Below are 23,938 nucleotides of genomic sequence, written 5' to 3'. Positions count from 1 at the left end.
AATATTAAGTAAATAAAGTATAATGCGAAGCGGTAAACAAAAATGCCTAATAAATTAAATATGAAACTCGCAAAATGCTAATAATTCATCACTCATAAAACTAATGTATGATTTGTTCTCTTTTTATCCCAGATTCCTGCGATGTTTAACTATGTGTTATAAAAGATTAATAAACGAAATTTCAAAAATTCTTAAATTTTGACTCTCTGCATAATATATTTAAGATCATAAAATTAAAAAATATTTTAATATATTTCGATTATTTACCAATCGAAGGTATGGCGGTTGAGGACGGGCACTTAACTCCACCACCGTCAGAGACTTCGACTTTTATGCATTTTGTTGTAACACGACTACACCATTTGGACCATTTAATTCTGTCCTTATTAAAAATTGATGGTACTAATAGATTTTTTTTATTTTTTATTATTTAATTTTTATACTAAGATTTTATTTTCTTTTTATTTATTTATTTAATTTAGTTAATTGAGAGAAATTTATTATATTTTTAATATTATTTTTATTATTAAATAACCAATAAAGTTAAATTTATTCAAAATATAATTAATAAAATTAATTTAATAATTTTTAAAAAAAAAATACTTTCTTAAAAAGTTTATCAAGCCACTATGACATTAGTGATATGAAATATAAGGAGCAATTGTTCTTTTAAAATATTAGGATGTTGTATATATTCTTCCAATTATTTTATCTTTATCTTTAGTAATAATTGTGTTGGAAAGTTATAATATTGACTAATTAATATATAAAACATGAGTGAAGAGACAAAGAGCACATACACATATTTCAATATTTACAATTTCTTAGATTAACTTTTTTTTTATTTATTAAAAAAATAGTTATTGAAAAGAAATCAATTTTTAAATAATTAAAAATAATATAATAATTAAAATACATTTTTATGAGAAGTTTTAAACAAATAATATAGCCATAATAATATTTTTTTTTAGATATTTACAAAAATTATAATAAAACGAAGAGGAAAATTAAAATTTAGTAAGAGCTGAACATGTTAAGCTATGACTTATGACCTATTGTTTAACTCACTCTAATTCAAACTCATTTTAGCTTAAGAAGCTGTGAGTCATTCTCATATGGGAAGGAATAAAAATTTGTCCTTCAAATATGTGGGTTTTAATTTTGTCTCTTAAATATGTAGTCTTTAATTTTTTTTGCTTCGAAACTTTAAGAAATAAAAAATAATTGAAAATATCCCTAACATTGAAATAAAAAAGCAATAAGTTTATATGTAATGTTTACAATATAATATTCATCAAGTTATGTCATACTACATAATTTTATTCCTATAAAATTTATGTTGAGCGAGACAAAAGTCTAGTAAAATTAAAGATTTTTTTTGATTTAAGCGGGATAAGTTTTGGTGTATATTTATATTTTTCAGAAGACAAATCAAATATATCTATATATGTAGTACAATTCTTTTACAAAGAGGATTCATACGGATCCTCTTGATACTAGGTAGGTTTGTCCTTGTGTATAAGGTAAGTATATATGGTTAGTAATTCTAGGATTAATAATACGAAATTAGTTATATTCAGACTATTTTTTATCATGGTATAATTTAGTGTATTAAGAATAGTTTTGTTCTTAGTCATACTTATCCATTTATTAATAGCATGTGTATACTTTAATTTTCTTTTCTCTTTTTAAATTATTTTTTATAATTATGGTGGGGAAAAGGGAAATGAAAGAGGGGATTACAATATAGGAAGTCGAACCCTCACTAACAAGGCGAGAGTTTAGGTAGTCATCCAACTAAATTACTAAGATTTCCTCGTGTATTACTAATATCATGGTTTGTTATGTATTAGTTATATACCTTATAATTAAATACTGAATAAGATGTATAACTTATACATATATTAATTATATATAGCTCAAAATTCTATCAAATAAAAAATTAAATAATATCATGACTAACCTATATTAAATTTTCTAAGAAGATTCTATCAAAATAATCAAATGACCCCTTAATGATAAATAGGGACAAAAATAAAAGACCTCTATATTTGAATTTTGAGGACAAAAATTTAAAATCATCCTGAAATAAGAATAATTCATATAAAAATTTGAACAACATTTAAATAAATTATTTAATATCAACTTAATTTATTTTGATCCACTAAATTCCATTTATTAGTGGAATTGTTTGTTATTATTCCCTTAGATAGCCGCAAATTCTTCTCCTGAAGTTGATCTAACGTTGACTTACTTATTCACCCTTTGCACGTCTTCCCCCACAACTAATATTTTTTTCTTGTTTTTAGCCTAAATTAATCAAAGTATGTTTTTCACGAGTAGTACACATATTATAATTAAAATTTTTTATAGTTAGTGTGTACCCAATACACTAAATAGATGATGATTTGGTCCATGGTTATAAGGTTTGGTTTTATTCTATATAATGACACAATAAAATTCTTGATGGCATAGTAGAATCTAACCAAAATACTTGAGGAAAGGAGAATTCCACTTGTAGAATAAATTCTCCTTTCCCCTTGTCATGTGTGTGGATAAAAACAACAAACCATAGAATTTAATTTTGTTCATATAGTAGTCTTCTTATCATTATTTTCAACTTAGAAGTTTCATTTTAAATTTCCAAGCAAAGGTCAATGTAAGTTCATTCCCTTCTACTTTAATTTGTTATTCATAAATACTTCACCTAAAAACTTCTATATGCTATTGTTGTTGATAAACGTTCATATATTTGTTTGTGTTAGAATGTCTACGTTGAACGAAAACCATATCCAAAGGATTTTCGACAAGCTTGATGAAGATGGTGATGGATTAGTGAGTTTAGATGAGGTCAAAGAGCTTCTTGATAAGATTGGAGCTTGCACGGGCCTTGATGAGCTTCAATGTTTGGTAGGTAAAACAAGTCTTAACTTCATCGATTTCTTGTTCTTTTACGAGGCTATGGTGAAGAAAAATAACGAAGAAAAGATAAAAGAAGACAACAATATTATTGATAATAGTTTGGAAGATGATCTTGTTGAAGCATTCAAGGTGTTTGATTTGAATGGAGATGGTTTTATTTCATGTGAGGAGCTTCAAAAAGTGTTGTCAAGATTAGGATTATGGGATGAGAAAGAAGGAAGTGATTGTAAGAACATGATTCACATGTATGATACTAACCTTGATGGGGTTCTTGATTTTGAAGAGTTCAAGAACATGATGTTGGTGTCTAATTCTTGAGGGTATTCATAATTTGTAACTAATTGTTGACTTTTTTTTTTTTTTTTAATGTTTTTGAAACTTTCTTGTGATCAACATTGTTATGATGACTTTTATATATTATGGTTTATTAACTTCTTATATTGTGTTATGCTTAACATATTCCATGGTACTCAAGACTTGTATATTTGTTGGACAAATATGAAATTTCTTCAAATAAGTAGAATATTAACTAACTACATTTCAGCAAAATGGTGGGTGGGTGCCATCCATTCTCTTTGACACAAACACTAATGTAAAATTTATAGAGAAAACTAGTAATTAAGATAAATAAACAATGAAAGGATATATAATACCCTTGTGGTCTGATTCTTTCTGGACCCACGCATAGCGTGGGGATCTTAGTGAATTGGGCTGGTTTTTTTTATTTTGTTAAGACGTAATTTGTATTAATAACATGTGATTACGTTATTATCTATTAGTGAAACAAATGAGAAGAATCTTGAAGAATTGTGTGTTTATATGACACACTTTCTTTTTAAGACTACTACAAAAGAATGTTACTTTTCTATTTTAGAAACAACTTTAGTTTGAAATTCTCTTTTTGTCCTTAATGAAATAATTTATATTCACACAAATAATTAAGGTTTGTTACGTTTTATAAGACCTTCTCCTCTAAAATTATCTTCTCTTTTTGTCAAAATTTTGGTAACTCCATGCCAAGTTTTTCTTACTATTTGTTCTATTATCTAAATCATTTCAATGCATAGGAAAAAAGAAATAATTTAGACTATGATAATTCAAATCATATCAAGAATATAAATTCACAAAATAAAATGCAGGTTTGCATTAAAGGATGACACTGAAATCTCATATGATTTCATTAGTCTTTTTAATTTTTTGTTGTTGTGACTCAAAAATTTTAACATAAGACTTCATTTTTGTTACTAAAATTATGTATGTGAAAACTTTTCGTCACTTTATATTAAGTCTGTTAGATAGAGCTAGCGTGAAATATTAATAAATATAAATAATTATGTCATCATTGAGTGCATTTAGAATATAAAAATTTACCGAGGGCAAATATGCAATTATAGAGGATATTATTGGAGTTTATTTTCTTTGAGACAAGTTGTCATAATTTTTTTTTTATTCAATTGTCTTTATAAACTAAAAAGATGAGTAACCAAATCAAAGTCTGAAATTGTTATTTATAAAGTCAAAAATAAATTAAATATTTAATTAATTTAATAAACATGTTTATTTACAAGGTGATATGACAATCATAACCTTTAAATTTTGAATCGATCTCTGATTATAGACTACACTTATAAAAATAATAAATATTGAGCGAACATAAAAATACATATTTATTGATAAAAGAAGGAAAACAAAAAAACTATCGATCAAAAGTCAATTTGATGTGTAAAGTGTTTCATGTTTGTGCAAGATCAGAAAAAAAACAACATATGTATGTAGACAATCTACCTAATATAAATACTAATAGATATATATCTTCACAGTTCAAATTCGTAACATATAAATCACATGAAGATAATATTAATATTGCTCCAACGACCACTTTCAATTTGTATCATATTGATGTTGTACAAGATAAGGAGCACAATCTTAATCAGTGTTTTAAAAGATGAGGTGTGATGCGAGACGTGCAGTACGGGGCGTAATTCTTATGGATCTACGGGGTGTAGTCTCATGTATATTCAAATTTATAATTTATTACTAAGAAAATAAGCAAAAGTAAAAACTTTCAATTATTTTACAAATAAATTTTAGTAAATAACCTATAATATATAGAAAAAAAATATTATGATTTTTATTTGAGGAATGTATTAATAACCAATAATGAAGAAAAAAAATATTACAATTAATATTTGAGAAATATCATTACACCAATAATAAAAAATATGATTTAAAGCAAAAAAGGTTCAAAAACAAAAAAAAAACTTCTGGGATGTATGTTTTTACGTCCAGGGATTACGTTTTATGCTTAGAGCTTACACCCCAAATTCTAAGACTTACACCTTATGAATCTACGTCTTTAATTTGCGCCCCAAAACATTTTTAATATGCCCCACTCCGAGACTCATACAGAAAATATTTTTGAAAACACTGATTTTAACATATACAAATGGAGGAAAAAGTTTAAGAATATAATGCAAGGTCCACAATTTTAAAAGATATGGACACAAATGGTATACGTCTATACGGTATCTTGTTATACCTTATCAAGAATTTTCACCCGTCTTCGAAAATTGTATCTTTACTTTTTTTCAAGTTACAAAAATCTTTTAAATTTGGTGGAATCTGGATATATCTCAAAACGTTTTGATACATCACGTTTCAATTTTGAATACATTGTTCAATATGATACATTACGTCTCGATTTCGGATACATCACTCAATGTCCCGATATATCGCGTCTCAGTTTTGGATACATCACTCAACGTCCCGATACATCGCGTAAAGTGTTGTATCCAGGCGATACATCATGTAAAGTGATGTATCCGATTGATACATCGCATAAAGTGATGTATCTGAGAATAGAAGAGAGTAAAGATTTTTGTAATTTTTTCAAATGGTAAAATATATATATAAAAATATAATAAAATAAGTTATATATTTAGATAATTTTCTTAAAAACACGTTTGACGATGATAGGCATAATTAATTTTGTAAATCTCATCATATTAATCATAATAAATTCCTTTTATTGTACTTTAATCGCCTAGTCAAAAAACATTTTTAAATATGAATTCTCAAATATTCCTTTAGATAACTTTTCGAAATCTCATCTGTGTCTAGAAAAAGGGTTTTCCTTTAAGAAAAAGAACTTGTATTACATGTTCTAGTTAGTCTAATCTACTGTTTTCTCGGTCTCAATTTAAATGTCTTATTTTCTATTTTAATTTATTCCAAAAGAGTTTTTTTTTTATAATGATATTCTACATGATAAATTTAAGATCACAAAATTTAAATAATTACACACATTTAACTATAAAATTAAAAAAAGAAAATCTTTATTTTCTAAATTTCATGTTCTGTCAAATTAAAATATTTAAATTGAAACGAAGGAAGTGAGAATTATTTTATGGGCTCACGTAATGCGCGCCAAACTGTAACGTCATACGAAAAAATTGGGGAAAAAAAAAGATATTGGACTTTACTTTTAAATATATTTTCCAAGTCTTTGGTCAATTGGTCTGACGGCCACAAACTTCTTACGTTGATTTTCTATAGGAGTTACTGATTTATAAATAGATGTTGAAGGAATGGTTTATGAAATGTATTTCACAATTTTCTGCTTTTCTTTTCTCCGTGTGGGAGAAAGTGCAGTTTGAAGGGGGCAAATTTGCTTATTATTCTCTGGTCTCATATTAGATGGACATTTTTTATTTACATGATTATTAAAAAAATTATTAATAATTGATTAACTTTACTATTTCGTCCTTTGTTCATATTAATTAGTCTCTTAAAAAAAGGAATTTTGGATCTTTTAAGTTTATTTAAACTTCTAAAGCTAAATTAATTTCAAAGGTAAAATAGGAATTTTTTTTTAATTAACTCTATCATAATTTAGTAAGTGATCAAGTAATATGAGATAAATACTTTTAATGAGATGTCCATTTAATATGAGACGGAGATAGTACTTATTAGACAATAGGGAAGAGTCGACGAGTGTAACGACATGTTCCCGTCGTTATAGAAAATCCAATGGGGGAGAAATTGGGGCCGGAAAACTTTTTCGTAGTATTTGAATTTTCCCAACCTAGTCCAGATTTGGACGAAATCGGAGTCTTTAAAGTGTAGGCAAATCTGGTAACAATCGGGTGATTTAATTGTGATTTTGATTAAATGAGTAGTTAGATAACTCGTTAAGGAATCCGTATGACTTTACGGAATTGAATTCGGGTGAGTAGAACTCCCGGAATCGATCTTGGTGTGAAGGGTATACGTAATTTCTGAGCGTCGTGGGTTAGAGGTGTGTTGTGAAATGGGGATTTTAGAATTCTTTAATTAGCTCTCTGTCTCGTGCAACCCGCCTTGGCGGGGAATTTGGTCGCTCTGGCGGGGTGATGGCCGCTGTGGCGGGACAGACACGACTTAAAGTCGTTAATAAACTCCTAAACGACCTTATTTGGCACTTTCGATTTTTAGAGCTAAGGAACGAACCCCATGAGACTCCTACTCATTTTTCACCAATCTTGAGGCTAAATGTAAGCTTTTCACTCCCCGAATCCATTTTTCGATCTGTAGAACATAATAGAATGGGTGAATATTGATGGGGAAAGGTTTTGTTACAAATTCTATGGTGCAAACAACCCTAATTTGGATGATTGGGATCATGGATTTGATCTAGGGTTCATAGAATTGTTATAGTTTCGAGTAATTAGCGATTGTTTGTTAATTCCCGTGTTGTTATGATTATTTGTAGATCAAGAACAAGCAGAACGAATCCGAAAAGGGAAGGATCAAGTTTCTTAGGGTTTCAAGCTTGTTTCGAGGTAGGTGATGGTTGTGATTCTATGATTGTGTGATGTATGTTTATTCTTGCTTCATTATGATATTTGTATATGTATGAATGTTGCAATGTTGATCACACTTGTTATAAATGAGATAGATGAATGAAGATTGCCATGAATCATGAATTAAATGTATGATCTTGAAGATATACTTGTGATTGGGATTGTGATTGTGGTGTGTGAATGGGATCGGTTGCCACATTCATGTATAACTAACTTGGATCGGTTGCCACGTTCCGACATAACATTGGGATCGGTTGCCACGTTCCAGCATAACATTGGGATCGGGTACCACATTTCGGTATGCTAACTGTTTGGGTATTTAGGTTCCATGAGAGGACTAATGACGTGACTTAATTGTGTATCTTGCGAAATGTGAAGTTGTTCGTAAATGATGATAATATTATATATGTTGATATATATGCATGTGATTATAATGTTATCTTGACTTGCTTATGTTGCACTTAGTGGGATAGTTGTGTGATCCTACCAGTACACTGTGGTTGTGTACTGATGATGCACTTGCTCTTATTTTTGTTGAGTATAGGGCATCTTTAAGCGGCGACTGACAGACCTCGCTTAGGAGATCAGTGATAGTCGTTCGAATTCAAGGGTGAGCCCATTCTTCCGGGCTGCCATGGAATTCTCTTTCAATTTGTCTATTTCCATCATTTTCGAACTTAGACGTTTGTTTTAGTTAGTTGCTTAGTTCATTAGTTGGGGTTGCATCCCTTCTTGTTTAGACTTGGTTCATTGTTAGATGTTTTGGTACATTGACTTTCAGGTTCTAGGTTATTTCTTTCGCATTGTTAGTTGTTAGATCTTTTGTTGAAGTTTATGGGAACTTCAGTTTTAGCTATTATTTCTGCTTTCATATACTTAAATGCCTTAGTTTTTAGATTAGTTGCTTGGTTTGAGTTGTAGTAATGGTTCTCCCACCGGAGTGTTAGTGTGCGTGCCAATCACGACGGTCTGGGTCGTGACAACGAGCACATGTGTCTTTGTAGAATTCAAATGGCATTAAAGGGTATTTTTGTCATAAGATATTAAATTATCAAAGGAAATTTTTCATAAATTATATATTTAGAATTTACGTAAAAAGTATTATAAATTAGAATAATTAACAATTAAAATATTTTTAAAAAATCATATAAAAAATTACAATCAAATAAAAATTTAATTGACTCTCCAAATTTCATCTGTATCATATAAATTGAAACAAAGAACAAGGAAAGTAAAGACCTTTCCAATAATTTATATATTTGCAAATTACGAAATCACAATAATTAACAACATAAATTGATCTAAATTTTATCAAAAAAGAAATTTAATTAATTCTCAAAATTCTACTTGTGTCATATAAATTAGAACATAAAAAATAAAGTTTCCAAAAAATAATATATATTGAGCACGAGCTCATGTATCTAGTTATGATAACATATGTTTACGTAAGTGAATTTCTGGTGTTATTATGTATAGTTTTATGTTTTCAAAATAAATCATTGGAGGCAATTTTAAGGATATACGTTGCTAAACAATTATTGTGGATTAATTGCTAAATTTCCACTTCCAAGCTTATGAGCAGACACAAAATTTCCTAATTGTAATTCCACCCACTTATAAGTTAGAGAGAAATATATCTATAGCTTATTTGAATTGCGTTGATCTGATTATTGAGTTTGTTACATTTATGCTTTCATCCTGAGGTTTTGAACCAAATATTTTGAATGATAAGATAGTGAAGGATTCATGGTCAAAGGATAGTTTTAAGATTCAATGTATGTTACAAGAGGTGTTAGGAAAAATGTCTCCGACCTCTCCTTAGATTCTTGTTGGTTCACGTTTGTCCATAGAAGCTACGTTGGTGAAAATACCTAAATAGGGAAATTTATCAAAACAACAAATATTTAGCGTTAAATAAGACTCTATAGCTATAATTTGCTTAATTATGGATAATAGCAAAATGTTAGGGGAGGAGGGAGGAGAGACGCGAACGAGATCTGCGAGAGAGAGGAGAGAGTGTATTTTTCGTTGATTTTGGAGAAAAAGAATACAAATACAAATACAAACTGATTTGTATCAAAATAAATACATATTAAGAAGATAAGAAACGAGCGAGATTGAAAGAGGGAGGAGAGAGGCGAGCGAGATCGAGAGAGGGAGGAGAGAGGCAAGCGATATCGAGAGAGGCGAGTGAGATCGAGAAAGGGAGGAGAGAAGATTGTATTTTGTATTTATTTTGCATTGTATTCTGTATTTATTTTATATCAATTCTATTTGAAATACAACAAATACGACTGTATTTTTCCTCTCTTTGATTAGATACAGAGAGGATGAATCCATATTGTATTCGTATGGATAGAAATATGATTGATACAAAAAATATAAAATACAGTTTTTCGAATACAATTGAAATAACATACAAAACTCTCACCTATATTTGATTGAATATAATTGATACATGATAAATTTGAATGTGTTTCTTTTTATTAGGAAGAGAGAGAGAGAGGGGGCAAGAAAGAGAGAGGAGAGGCAAGGGAGAGAGAGGAAGGGTAGGAGAGAGGGAGAAGAGGCAAGGGACAGCGGGGAATTGTTTGTTATAAAAACAACATATTGCTCTTTTTGTAATATTTTGAAATTATAGTCATTTTTCGTAAATATATTATTGATTTTAACTAGTTTAATAATTTTCTTATTTATTGACTTAACTCAATTAGATTCGTTCAAATTCAACTCAACCTCCATATTTGGCACATCTAACTATTTCATGACCATGTAGCATCGTATTTTAGGTAGAGCAATATTTCACTCCGTATAACATTTTTTAGATCATAAATTTCCCTTGACTTCTTTATATTTGGATGGAGAAGGTTTGAATAGGCAGTGTATTTCAAAACAAACAACTTGTGGATTGGGACCATTTCTCTTTAACTAGGGTTGGAATAGAAGAAGTTTATGCTAATTATTATTATGAAGTGTATGTGTCTCTCATTTTGATTCTCATCCACTTCTTCTATATGTGGTCTTTCCTTTTTATGTTTTTTTATTAGTTATTCAAACATTGATAGTCATAATAGAGTCTGATTAAATTTAAATTTGTGTTGAAAAGTCTCACATCGAAAAATAAAGTACTCTCTAACAAAAGCAATTCCAGAACAAGGGGAATTCAAACTCAATGAAAGAGTACTTACAACTCTACCACAACCCTTATTGATTTTCCTTTATATGTTTGTTCTTAGCAATTTCTCTTCCGTTCCTAATTTTTGTAATTCCAGTTTACAACTTAGAAAAATACATCTATAGCGTATTTGGGTTGGAATTGTGTTAGTTTGATTATCGAGTTTTCTTTTTTTGTTTCCCATCCAAGATTTGGTATCCGCATTAGAACTTGATTAATTTGAATTCACATCGTATAGGGCCTCATTTTGAAGAGAAGCACTCCTTATTGGAAAAAACATTTTTATACCCAAGGTTTAAACTCTCGAGACATCTGATTAAGAAAGGAACAATCTCATCTATTTCACCAAGTTCTTTAGTGAATTTGTTGGGGGCAAGGTCCCTCAATGTGCCCAAGGGACAAAAGAACTAAAAGATGAAAAAACAAAATACTAGCAAGGCAAGGTTAAGATTGAAAGGCACAAAGTAGGACTTTTTATCTCTGTGGTCCTAAAATATGTATTCATTATGGAACTGCCAAAATCTAAGGGTACTACTTCTTCTTGAATGATGTTGATTCTTCATAGCTCTTTGTTCATCTCATATTCTCTATTAATCAAAGGCCAAATATATTATAGTAGTACACTTTTTGCAAATTTTTTCGTTTATAAATGTCTGCGGTCGTTTGGTTGGAACAAGCTATCCAAGGATTAGTTATTCTGGGTTATCTATTCTGGGATAACTTATCCCATTACTATGATATAAATGGTGGGATAAGTTATCCCAAACATGGCAACCAAACAAGATATACAATTTTTATCACATCACTTTTTTCTTATCTCATCACTATTTATTTTTATCCTCACACCAAACAAAAAATTTATTTTACACAAATAATATCTTATAAATTGAGACGAAAAAAATATAACTTTGACTATATTACTTTCTATGACATCGTATCTTGAACGAGTGAAATTTGGTTTCCGTATTTCTATTATTCTCCTTATTGGAAGTTGTGATAAAGACAAAGGAAATTTCTAGAAAGTTTACTTGTATGAATCAAGTCAATAATGAACATAACTCTTCAAGCCAACGAAAAAACACAGAAATTACTCCTACTACAAATTTGTTTCTGATTGAATTTATAAATGTCTGCTTATTTTCTTATAAAACCCCTTCTTCCAAGAAACTTCCTATTTAATATTTGTCCAATTTCAACCACAAGTAATGTCTTGTGATTGTTATATTATTATTTTTTAGGTATACTAGTCCGTACAAGTAAAGGACATGGGATATTTCCTCTCAATTCTTGATTGAAGTACTATATATAGTACCACATCTTCTTTGAAGTTTTTCTCTACAGCATCATTAATGCGCGTCAGAAATTTACTGGCTTGATTAATTCAGAAAGCCTTCGATATAACTTCATTGTTCGATCATGTCTCCAATCAACTCAATTAATTTGTCAAGAATCTTCTCAAAGCTTGACAAGAATGGTGATGGCCTTGTGTGTCTTGATGAGTTAAAGGGATTTCTTGATACAATAGGAATTATTGCAAGCCAAGAGGAGCTAGAGTTGCTACTTGGTAAAACAGGCCTAGACTCTATTGATTTTTTCTTCTTCTATGATGCTATCACAAAAACATATATTAATAAAGGTAGCAATTATAAGCACGAGGATCGAGAAAATGTTTTCTTGGAAAATGACCTTCGTAAAGTGTTCAGAGTATTCGATTTAAACGAGGACGGATTCATATGTTGTGAGGAGCTGCAAAGAGCATTGTCAAGATTAGGATTGTGGGATGAACAATGTGGGAAAGATTGTAAGAGTATGATTAATGTTTATGACAAAAATTTAGATGGAAAACTTGATTATGAGGAGTTTAAGGACATGATGTTTGATAATTAATTAGAATTAGAGGTATGTAATATAATATACTATAATATAATCCCGCTTACAATCTACCAAGAAAAAAAAATGTTTTAGTTGTATGCATTTGGATTAATGATGTTAGATGGTTTGCTGGGGATTTAATTTTATAGTTTTGTTGAACTTTATATTACTATTATTATTAATGGACTTTATTTAATATACTCTAGAAATATTAAGCTGATGACTTTTCTCTTGTACTTTTTTGTTCATAATTTCGTATAAATAACTTTCAACATTTGAATTTAGATGTTTATATTTGCAAGAATTTAATAATATTTCAATCAGATCTTTTTCTTGCAATATCAGCAACCTTAATTGACAGCTAAGGAAATCAATTAATTAAATAATTATAATACAATAGTATGAGTGCGTATTATTTTATGTGGAGATTAGTTGTGTTGTAATCATGTATTTTCCACCTTACATAAAACAATATTGATGCCGTATCAATTTTTCACGTAAATGACTTACTTCCTAACTAGCTATCAAATGTGGTATTACTTATACAAGATTTAATACCGATATAAGTGTAAATGATTTTTACACAATCAAGTCAATAAGAGTAAATAGCAACTGAAATTAAATCTGAGGCTCTTGCAATCTTTTAGAGCTAAGTAACAAAAGATTACTTGTAAGGTTAGAAATAAATACAAATTAAATTCAAAGTAACCAAATTGCTCAATTATTTACAGTTTTAAAAAAAAAGATTTCTCTCCAGAGACATTGAGGCTTTTTCAATTTTGTATTAAACCATCTATCTTCTTTAGAAATAAGTATTGTATCAAAACATATAACTAATGCAGGATGCTTTGTGCACTGAGCTGCTCTTTTTTATTATAGACGCTTTTCGCCTATCAAAAGCTTCCAATTGGAATGAGGTCCCTCGCTGCTATCATATTTAAATGACACCCATCCTAAGGTTTGTGCAATTTCTACGAGCTCTTCGATAACAGGTGTGGTGTCGCGAATATAAACTCGTCCCCCGGGTCTAAGAATTCTGTCTATTTCAAGCATGATAGTTGTCACATTGCATCTGCATGAATGAGATGTGAGGATATATAATCAATCACCTTCACATAAAATGAACTGCTTTGATGAATCACATTGATCGAAAAGTTAAGGCAAGGTGAAAAAGTATTATACCTGTTTTTTTCGACTGAGAAAAGAGCAGCTGCGTGGACTAAATCATACGTTCTTGGATAAGTAGCAAATGGCTCACACCTGGAGATCAAAACAATAGGATTTAAACAAGTCAAGCTTTTCGTGTTCACGTTCTAATTTGTTGGTAAGAAGTGGTTTTCAAACCACTGAAATTGATTTTGGTGTAAGCCAACCCCGCTATTCGTTTGATACATGATCATCTAGAGTGCATGTAACACTCCAGAAAAAAATTTCGAACTAAGACCCGAACTGTTCTTCGTTGTGAGTAGGATTTTATCGAGGAATTAAAATTTCTTAAGTGTTAAGTTCACTAGATGTAGCAACTTGAGTTTGAAAGAGAACTAAATTGGAAATAGCAAAATCAGAAATTTTGCAAGTTATGCTTAAATATGAGTTTTGGGTTGACTTCAAACGACCATAACTCATAGCTCAGGATGAGTTAGGTGTGATACCATATACCGTAGGAAAGACCTTTGAATTATCTTTCCAACGCCGCTGAGTTTGCTATGTTTTTCGAGGTCGGACGAGTGAGATATGACCTTTTGAAGTTAGGCTGCCAGTTAAGGAAAGTCAAAATCGAATTTTAGAGGGGTATTTTGGTCTTTTCCTTACCCAATCAGATTTAATTCATTTTTAGTAATATTTTAGGAGTTTAATCTGATTAGGTTCAGTTTTATAATCCTAGTTTACGCCTAGGGTTTTAGTTGAGAGAAAAGAGGAGAAAAGAGGAGAGGATCAAGCGTTCGTCGAGATTCTTGCGTCTTGTTGCGGATTTTCGCCATGGGTTTAATCCCCAAGAGGTATGTAAGCTTCCATAGTGTTGGGTTCTTTCACCCACACACCAATCATGATTTATTCAGCGTAATTTCGTTCTTGATAAGTGTTCTTGAAGTTTCATTAAGTTTTGATGTAAGATTCTGCTTGGGTTAACTTTAAACGATCATATCTCTTAGAATATTAAGAGTTACGTGAGCCATAACCTATCCACTTAAAGGTAATTGAATCTACTTTCCAACCCCACCAATTTCACGTCAATCCAATATCTGAGTAAAAAGTTATGACTATTTTAGTAACCTATACAGTGCTGTTACGAATTAGCCGACGGGAAAATATTGAAAATAATCGTTTTTGTCTTTTTACCTCCAAGAAAACCATCAACGAATTTCTTGACAAACAAAAAGCTCAAAACAATCAGATTTTCATCTTCACTCATGAAAATCAAAATTTTTGGCCATAGAGATTTCAAGAAACTAACTCGAGAATCTCAAGAAAGGTTTTCTTGATTGTTTACCTTCAAGCTAGGGTTTCAAGGCTTCTAATCAAGTTCTTCTTCAAGATTCTTAAAGATTCTTCAAGAATCTTTTTCTTCTAGGTATGTAAGGCTATCATAGTGTTGGACTAGTTCGTCCTCACTCCCTACATCTACTTTCAGATCAGTAAAAGAGTAATCTAGGATACTTTCCCTAGATTTGAGTATTCTTGAGATAAGTTGATTTTGAGTTCTTGAATTCATGTTTCTTTTAAAAGTTCTATTCCTAATTATCGAATAGCTATATTGTTATTGAGATCCTTCATATCATGAATCATAACTCTTGAATTCATAATTCTAATTTTAATTCAAGAGAGAGTTAAGAGTAGAGTTCAAGGAAGCCTTTGAGTTCGATTCTGAATCCTTTGAGATCCATCATCGATTTGAGTTAAATTTTGAGAAAGTAAGTATGAGAATGAGAAGAGTTGTACATGAGTTCTTTATTGATATTTTGACCCTTGAGTCGAGTCGTTCATGCCCATAAACTCCGCATGCACGTCGTAAGTTGAGCATCCTTCAGAGAAGTGGTGTCTTCAAGTTCTAAGCCTTTAAGTGTTGAGTTCCTAACCCCTTTTGAGAAGTATCTTTGAGTCATTCAGTTGAGTAGTTCATGCTCATAATTCCGTATGAACTCTGAGTTGAGCATTCTTGAAATGAGTAGTATTATTGAAGTTCTTGAGTTCCAAGTATTTGAGTTCTATCTATGGTTATTGAAAACCTTGCATTGAGTAGTTCATGTCCATAATTCGGTATGAACCATATTTTAAGAAGTCTTTTACAAACGTTTTAATTTTTTTTTAAGACTTAAGTTTTGAGTTCAGTAAAGAGTAAAGAGTAAAGTTTGAAGTCTTTTTCTTCAAAAGTATATGGGGACTAAGTATTCCCAAAGAGTTTATAAATGTTTTCACATTTAAATAAGAACGGAAACTGAGATTTCCAAAGAGCTTTCGGGCTAATTTTCAGAAAAGAGTAATCGCTTTCTAAATGAAGCAAGAGAGGAAACTGGGATTTCCAAGATGACCTTTGAGCTAAGTTTTTGAGCAATTATCTCAAATCAACAGAAAGAAGTATGTTTTTAAAATATAAGAGCTAGTATATTTTTGGGAGTAGTATTGAGCACCGATATGGGAGAGAGTTCAGACAACTCACAGCCTCCATAAACCATGTAGCCACCATGGGTAGAAAATGGTCATACTTTTTAGATGAACCTTTTTCGAAATAGACTAGTGGATTCATTAGGCAGTTCTGGTCCTATACCTTTGGCCGGGTATAGGATGTGCTGGCAGCCTGAGGAAGATCGTTGTATCATCACAATAGCTCTAATATGATGGTTGTCGGTTAGAGAAACTCCCACAACTGTATTTTTTATTTTATATACATCAGGTTATTTGTATTTTTACATACATTTCAAAGTTATGTTGTATCCTTGCATACACACATAGTTGACATCATGTTTTTAAACAGTTTGTTTCTTATCTTGCACTTGTTTTAAATTGCTTTATATTGAAATGAGTTCAGTCATATTGAGTTGAGTATCCAGAGTTGAGTATCTAGAGTCGAATATCATATCTCTGAGTTGGGTATCCTATCCTTGAATACTTCCGAGTTGAGTAAGTTTGAGTAGTTTTGAGTATGCTTGAGTATTCCTTGAGTTGAGAAAGATTGAGAAGAGGTAAGTATGTTTCCTTTTTATCAAGTTCCAAGCTTATGTTTATGTTTTAGAATTCCTCTTACATGCTCGTACATTCCACGTACTGAGCCATTCGGCCTGCATCTTCTCATGATGCATACACAGGTATTCAGGATCATCAACAGGAGCTTCATTGATACATTCGGGAGTTCGAGTTAGCTATGGTGACCCTCCTTGTTTTCGGAGGATTTCATTTACCTTTCAGTTATATCAGTTGTTAGGATGTCGTGTGTCTTGTCCCGACTTCCATCTTTAACAGTTAGAGGCTTCATAGATAGTCAGTATAGTTGAAAAGTCTGTATCATTTATTTTATTAAATGTTTTAAAGACTAAAGTTGCCTTTTTATTATACAGAGTTTTCTTTGGATTTAAAGTTTGTATTTAAGTTTTATGAACTTTTATTTCACTTTTAAGCTTTTGCATGTTTAAGTTAGTCTTCCGTTTGTAGTCAGCCAGGATGAGGGTTTGCTTGGGGACCAACAATGGTCTTCGAGTGCCGCCACGTCCAGGGTGTAGACTTGGGTCATGACAGTGCAATCTAAGATGTTCAAATCCACAGAGACATATTATCAAATCTACTAATGAATAAAAGAGAGAATTCTATGATCTACTGTAAAAGCCACATCGTGTAGTGCACTAATTTTGGCTGTACATGAATACCATGATCCATTACCAACTCTGATGATTAGACTCCAGAAAAAACTTGTAAACATTTGATGTAAATACTATCCACAGAAAGAGAAGTGTATTTTACCAGTCATGCATGACTCCAATGAAACCCCGGTCATATAGAACAGGCAGTGTATTAGGACCACTAACGGGAACAACATTCATAACCCAGCAATCGAAGTTGAAATCATGCAACGCAGCTGCAAACCTACCAAAACATCTCAACAATTAGGAGCACTGCACCTTAAAATGTTTTTCAAATAGCAAAAGCTTTAGATGTCAGCAGAGCATATGTAAAATGGAATGAATAGATCCAATTCTTTAAATGAAAAATACCCCCCATATACAGCTCTCATGTCCAGCACGTTTCGTAGGTTTAACGTTTCCCAACGGAAAGCACCAACATATCCTTTTATTACGGCATACCAAAAATTTGACTCTGCTTTATAAATCTCCCTCCTAGATAATTCAGCATCCATTTTTATACTAAACAGCCTGTCCGGTGGAGAGTGAAGGCGTGCAGGCCAAGCAGTCACGTTAGCTCCATAGCCATTCTCAGGTAATTGTGTAATACATTTCGTTATGTTTACGTTCCTGCCACAAAGAATCAATAAAACAAGCATCAACCACACATAATTACAAATTCAATTACAACCTTGTCACAATATATTCAGTTTTCTTAAGACCCTTATCGTCAGTCATCCCTTGGACCACTAAAACTTTTGTAAGGAAACAATATGTATACACACACGGACATACTCTATTAAGATAAATTCATGCAGATAACAAATAGGACTAGTTGATATGAGTAAATGACTAAACAGGAGCCAAGGAAAATGTTAGGCAAGCATCGATATTGATGAAATTAGAGCATGCTACATTATGAAATTGGCAAAAGAGAGTAGGAAATACCAGACATTATCTGGATCATCACCAGCTGAACATAGAGAAGGTTGAACTGCTGGAGCGTGACTGAGATAGCAACTATTATTCAATGGCTTCCTCCAAATATAAATGTCACCCTCCTTCTTTAATAACTCCCAGCATAGGCATCGAGTAAGATCCTCCATTTCTGCATAACAGTAAGGAACATAAAGCATAAGCAACATTTCGCCTTAACGCAGTTTATAGAACTCACAGTAATGATAAAACTGTGAAGAAAATAACCAAAATGGACATAGCATTTAATTTACAAGAAGATTTCTAACTCATTAAAATATCTGACTCTCCTTGGGCTACATAAAGAGAAATCTAAATATAGACTCTTTTCATAATTTGCAAACAGAAACAAGTCCAGGTGATTCGTGTCTACATTTTTTACTCACATCAGCCACTATATGATGGTGCCCTATTGCTAGATAATGATAAAGCAGTTACCTTTAAGTTGTGCAAACAAATTCTCTTCATGTTTGTGAACAGGTTCTGCTGCCCAGATAAAATATCCTCCTGCCCTAAGCATTCTGTTTACCTCTAGAAGCAGAATGCCATCTTCACCGGAAAATCAAAGAGCAATAGATGAGAAGCGAAAGATTACGTTGGCAATATCCACCTCTTAAACAATCTAGATAATGTAGCAAAGGAAGAGAAGAAGCCCCAAAAGATACTTACATAGAGATGCAAATACAATTTACTTATTAAAGAAGAATGCCTGTAAAACTCACAAGATGTTTTTTTCTATTGTTGATATGTTCCTTTCTATTTCCCATATAATGTTGTTGGCCACATGTCTACCATTTTTTTCTTTTTTACATTTTTCTTTTTACAGGGGAGATGACATTGATTTTAGTTAAAAAGAACAGTTTAAGACATGTCACAATATCAAAACCTAGCTTTGCATCAGATATTTGTACCATAACAAAACATTTCAACTTTGTCTTGGAAGTAACAGAATTCTGAATGATTTCTTGGTCAAAAACTTGATGATGAATAGCAATCTATAGTGAAACAAACGAGATATATACCATCATGGGTCCAATTTATGCTACATCTGGAACAATGTATCATGTCAAATGCCTGGCTAGGGTACAAAAGACGGTGTGTAGTAAATGCTGCGAACATAGCAGGCACTCCACGTTCCAATGCAAATTGAATCTGATTGTTAGACACATCTTTTGTTGCAATGGACAATGTGCTGACATTGCGGTCCATCAGATATGCCCCAAAACTCGCTATTCCACAACTAATATCCATGACAACTCTTGTTCGTTGGCCAAAAGCAATTTCTGGAACCATCTATGGTTGCATGAAAATAGTAGCATAGTCAAGTAATATTGATGAAACATAAACCAAGTAAGAAGTGGAGATGCAGAGTACCTTAGAAATCTGATCCAAGTATTGATTTACACCCTGGGCAAATTGTGTCCTGTCTCCTGGAAATATGTACTTGTCACCCTTCCTTACTACCCACTTATTGCCTGCTTTTCCTTTGGCAAAGGGTGTACGGGCCACATTGGATAACCATATCTGTTTAAAGCTACAGCTTTAGAAGTAATGCCTTGAATCTTCAAATAAAGAAAACAGCACCACACTTGTTTTTGTTTTCTAATATCAATAATAATGGTTTACTTGTGCCGAGGGTCTATCGGGAACAACCTCTCACCTCCACAAGGTAGGGCAAGTTCTGTGTACACTCTAACCTCACCCGACCCCACATTATGGTATTCATTGGGTATATTGTTGTTATAATATAATAAGAATGGTGGATAAGACTAAATTTTAATATTGTTCTCTCGGTCACTTCTAAAACATAGAAATGCTCGTACTTCTAGACAGACTGTGTTCCGAAGTGTGAAGAAAAAGATTGCGCATTAATGAGTGTCATCACAGCTCACACCAGAGAATAAATGATCACATATTGAACAAAAGAGGAACAGTTGTGGCATTTTCCCTCTAACAGGAAATGAAAGAAAAGAAAAGAAAACAGAAGATAGTGACTGACAATGGCTAGAGAAATACCACAATCTTAGGAAATAACTAGGCCAGTTTCTAATTAATTGGATGACTAACATATGTGGTGAGTTATATTATTGATCAGAGAATCCATGATGATAATTATCTAAGACTAGCAAGATAAATTACATAGCACATGGTTAGAGGACAGGGGAAAATTAGGTGATGAAAACATGGGGTGTGTGCCTATCAACTAGCAGCTGCCCCATTCTTAATATTAAGTAGTTATTGAGGGCATTCAATCACCATGATAACACAGTAAAGAAAAGTCTAATACCTAACCTACACCACCTCAGAGAGTTTGGTAGGACTTGGAGCAACTTTACCCATAAATTACAACTCCCCCAGACCTGTCTCGTGCAAGTATGTAGCGTGGAAGAAACCATAACCTAGCTAGTCAAGAACCAAAATTCCTAGACAAGCGATTTGCAACTATTCCCCTAATTCTAAACTATAAGATCAACCATATTCCATTCCTGTAAATGAGAATCGACGAAAATAATACTTGTAATTTAGTTGGCCAAATTCACCATCACCATTAATTAAAGTGGAGAAAAAACAAATAAGAAACCTAAATAACTAAAAGTATGTTAGTAATTCAATTCACCTTCACCGTTAATTAAAGATGGAGCAAAAACCAAACAGGAAACTTAATTCAATTTGCAAAATTCACCATCACCATTAATTAAAGATGGAGACAAACCAATAATAAGAAACGGGCCTGACTAAACAAAAGTTTCTTCAATTTGGTCGAAAGTCGTAAAGAAGGCACCGGATAAGCAGCTAACATAAACTACTACCGTACAACGCATCTCGCGGGCAGCCTTCAAAGGCTGTCATTCTCTAGACCTAGTAGAGGTTCGAATAGACAAGATTATAAGGACCAGCCTCCAGGGTCCTGCCAGACCGCTGATCTCACTTAACCTCTCGATGTCACAAATAACAATAAGAAAGTAGGGTTAAGGATCACTCACGTAACAGGCAGCAGATCCGACAAGCTCAACATTAACTAAAAGTATGTCAGTAATTCAGTTAAGTCAAATTTACCTTCACCATTAATTAAAGATTGAGCAAAAACCAAACAGGAAAATAATTAACTAGAAGTATACTAACAATAATAATGAATAAAACATAAATCCAATACCTCATCCCTGCTCTTTGGCCATGTTATCCTTAGTTTGTAACCTTTAGGCCATGGCACCATACAATCCAATCCTTTTCCTTTAGGAGGGCAATGCCTTTCCAAACTTCCCTCCATATTATCCAAACAAGGAATATAATCCCTCATACTCTCATCACAAACTTTAAATTTCCCAAGTTTACCCCTCAAAACTCCTCCTCCATTCTCATCACTCCCATTCTTCTCATCCACCACACTGTCTATCACCTCCTCATCAAACTCCCCCACCACAAACTCATTCGTCATTGCCCCATTCTCATCAACAATACCCGTCCTCTCCATCCCCGGCTGTCGGAGCTCCGGAACAGCTGCCGCCGCCGACGGCGGCGGAGATGGATTGTCACCGGCAGTGGGTGCGGAAGTGAAAGACATAGGAAATTTTAGAGAAGGGGTTGTGGGGTTAGAGACAGTAGTGATATCTGATGAAAAACTTCTGAGAATGATGAGAAGGGAAAGACATAGAAAAGAAAAACCGATGATTTTGACGAAAGCTGGAGTCTTTGTAAGTGAAACAATATTATTTTCTGAACCTGAGAAACTAGTACTCATCCCTTTCATTGTTCCTCCCTCCACCACCAAAATAAACGAAAATTCAAGAACTGAAGTTGGAATTCACAAAAGGGTTTGTGGGGTTGAGTTATTTCTGAAGAAATTCTTTGCTGGTTTTACATGGCATTGAAACAATGGACTTTTGGGGGAGGCGTAAACGTGACGGTAGTAAAATGGTAACATATAAAGTATATATTATTTCACTTATTTCAAGGAATTGTAAAGTTCAATAATGCCAGAAAATCAAGAGATCATCTGAACTGAACTAGGAGTGTGTATATATATTTGTGGGTCCCATCTTTTTCCTATTTTGGCAAGTGGGTCAGGTTTGGTCCACGAACCACTTGTCCGACCCGTACGCTTCGGGGAAAAAGGGAAATTGGTATAACTATGGGTGTGTTTGGTATGAAGGAAAATGTTTTCCTAGAAAATAAGTAGATTTTGGACTTATTTTCTCATATTTGGTTAATGAGTAGAAAATATTTTTCATACAAGATTTTTGTGTGTTTGATTTATGAATGAAAAATATTTTTGAGAAAATATATTTTGTTTATACTAGAGAATAAAAAATAATTATTGAATTGAAATTGAAAATATTTTTTAAAAATAAACTTAATTTATTTTTTGGGGAGGGGAAGGTGGGGGGGGGGGGGTAGGGGTGAGATGTGGTAAAAAAATAAAAATTTGAAATTGAAAATATTTTTAAAAACAAACTTAAATTTTTTTTGGAGGGTGGGGGCTGGGGGTCGTGAGTAGGGGGGTGGGTGGGGTGAAACAATAAAAATTTGAAATTGAAAATATTTTTTAAAAATAAATTAATTTTTTTGTTTGGAGGGGGTGGGGGGCTGATGGGGGGGTCGCGGGTAGGGGGTGGATATGGGGTGAAAAAATAAAAATTTAAAATTGAAAATATTTTTAAAAATAAACTTAAATTTTTTTATGGAGGGGGTGGGGTCGCGGGTAGGGGGTGGAGTGGCAAAATAAAAAAATGAAATCGAAAATATTTTTTTAAAAAATAAAATTTAATTTTTATTGGGAAGGGGGGTGGGGGTGGGGGTGGGATGAATAATAAGAATTTGAATTTGAAAATATTTTTTAGAAACAAACTTTAATTTTTTAACTTTTTTGGGGGAGTGGGGGGGGGGGGTGGCGGGGGAGGGGGTCGAGGGTAGGGGTGGAGGTGGGATGAAAATAATTTTTTTGAAATTGGAGATATTTTTTAAAAACAAACTTAAATTTTTTTTTTTTTGGGGGGGGGGGGGGGTAGGGGATGGCGAGGGGAAGGGGGTAGGGGTTAGGGGATGAGGGTGGGGTAAAAAATTTAAAATTAAAAGAATTTTTTTTTTTAAAAAAAAGCTTTAAATTTATATTTTTTCAATTTTTTTTTTGTAATTTGAAGTTGGAGGAGAGTTTTGGAAAATGTTTTCCTTAATTTTTTGAAGGGAAGTCATTTTCCTTAAATTTGAGGGAAATAAGTTGATTTGGAAAATATTTAACCCAACCAAACATGAGAAATATTTTCCTGAAAATGTTTTCTTTCATACCAAACACATCCTATAACTATACAAAGCCGGATATTAGC

At 32.2% G+C, this 23,938-nt stretch overlaps 3 protein-coding genes across 3 annotated transcripts; 2 read left to right on the top strand and 1 right to left on the bottom strand.

Annotated features, from left to right (window-relative positions):
• The first annotated feature begins 2,477 nt into the window (after nucleotides 1-2,477).
• LOC125834102 (probable calcium-binding protein CML44) lies at nucleotides 2,478-3,291 on the top strand. The gene is made up of 2 exons (XM_049513284.1): nucleotides 2,478-2,659; nucleotides 2,766-3,291. The coding sequence occupies exon 2, from the start codon at nucleotides 2,767-2,769 to the stop codon at nucleotides 3,238-3,240; it is 474 nt and encodes a 157-aa protein (XP_049369241.1). The 5' UTR covers nucleotides 2,478-2,659; nucleotide 2,766; the 3' UTR covers nucleotides 3,241-3,291.
• An 8,987-nt stretch (nucleotides 3,292-12,278) lies between these two features.
• Nucleotides 12,279-12,908, top strand: LOC125834103 (probable calcium-binding protein CML44). Its single transcript, XM_049513285.1, has one exon. It carries the CDS (start codon nucleotides 12,355-12,357, stop codon nucleotides 12,823-12,825), a length of 471 nt encoding a protein of 156 aa, XP_049369242.1. The 5' UTR covers nucleotides 12,279-12,354; the 3' UTR covers nucleotides 12,826-12,908.
• Nucleotides 12,909-13,460: 552 nt separating this feature from the next.
• LOC125834090 (probable methyltransferase PMT10) lies at nucleotides 13,461-22,520 on the bottom strand. The gene is made up of 9 exons (XM_049513263.1): nucleotides 21,772-22,520; nucleotides 19,992-20,141; nucleotides 19,640-19,910; nucleotides 19,056-19,166; nucleotides 18,591-18,750; nucleotides 18,015-18,272; nucleotides 17,764-17,886; nucleotides 13,993-14,070; nucleotides 13,461-13,882 (listed from the first exon to the last, which is right to left on the bottom strand). The coding sequence occupies exons 1-9, from the start codon at nucleotides 22,363-22,365 to the stop codon at nucleotides 13,684-13,686; spliced, it is 1,944 nt and encodes a 647-aa protein (XP_049369220.1). The 5' UTR covers nucleotides 22,366-22,520; the 3' UTR covers nucleotides 13,461-13,683.
• Between the last annotated feature and the right edge of the window lie 1,418 nt (nucleotides 22,521-23,938).

This window comes from Solanum verrucosum, unplaced genomic scaffold (genome assembly GCF_900185275.1).
Source record: "Solanum verrucosum unplaced genomic scaffold, falcon-dt-bn FXZP01000108.1, whole genome shotgun sequence".
Classification (NCBI taxonomy): Eukaryota; Viridiplantae; Streptophyta; class Magnoliopsida; order Solanales; family Solanaceae; genus Solanum; species Solanum verrucosum.
Note: the sequence above shows the minus strand (reverse complement) of the source record. Positions and strands in the feature narration are given on the sequence as shown.

Coding starts and splice junctions, on each gene's coding strand:
- LOC125834090 (XM_049513263.1), bottom strand. CDS start 22,365: ATGAAAGGGATGAGTACTAGTTTCTCAGGTTCAGAAAATAATATTGTT. Junction 19,167..19,639: donor CATAAATTGGACCCATGATG/GTATATATCTCG, acceptor TTTCCGGTGAAG/ATGGCATTCTGCTTCTAGAG. Junction 18,751..19,055: donor TTTGTTTGCACAACTTAAAG/GTAACTGCTTTA, acceptor ACTGTTATGCAG/AAATGGAGGATCTTACTCGA.
- LOC125834102 (XM_049513284.1), top strand. CDS start 2,767: ATGTCTACGTTGAACGAAAACCATATCCAAAGGATTTTCGACAAGCTT.
- LOC125834103 (XM_049513285.1), top strand. CDS start 12,355: ATGTCTCCAATCAACTCAATTAATTTGTCAAGAATCTTCTCAAAGCTT.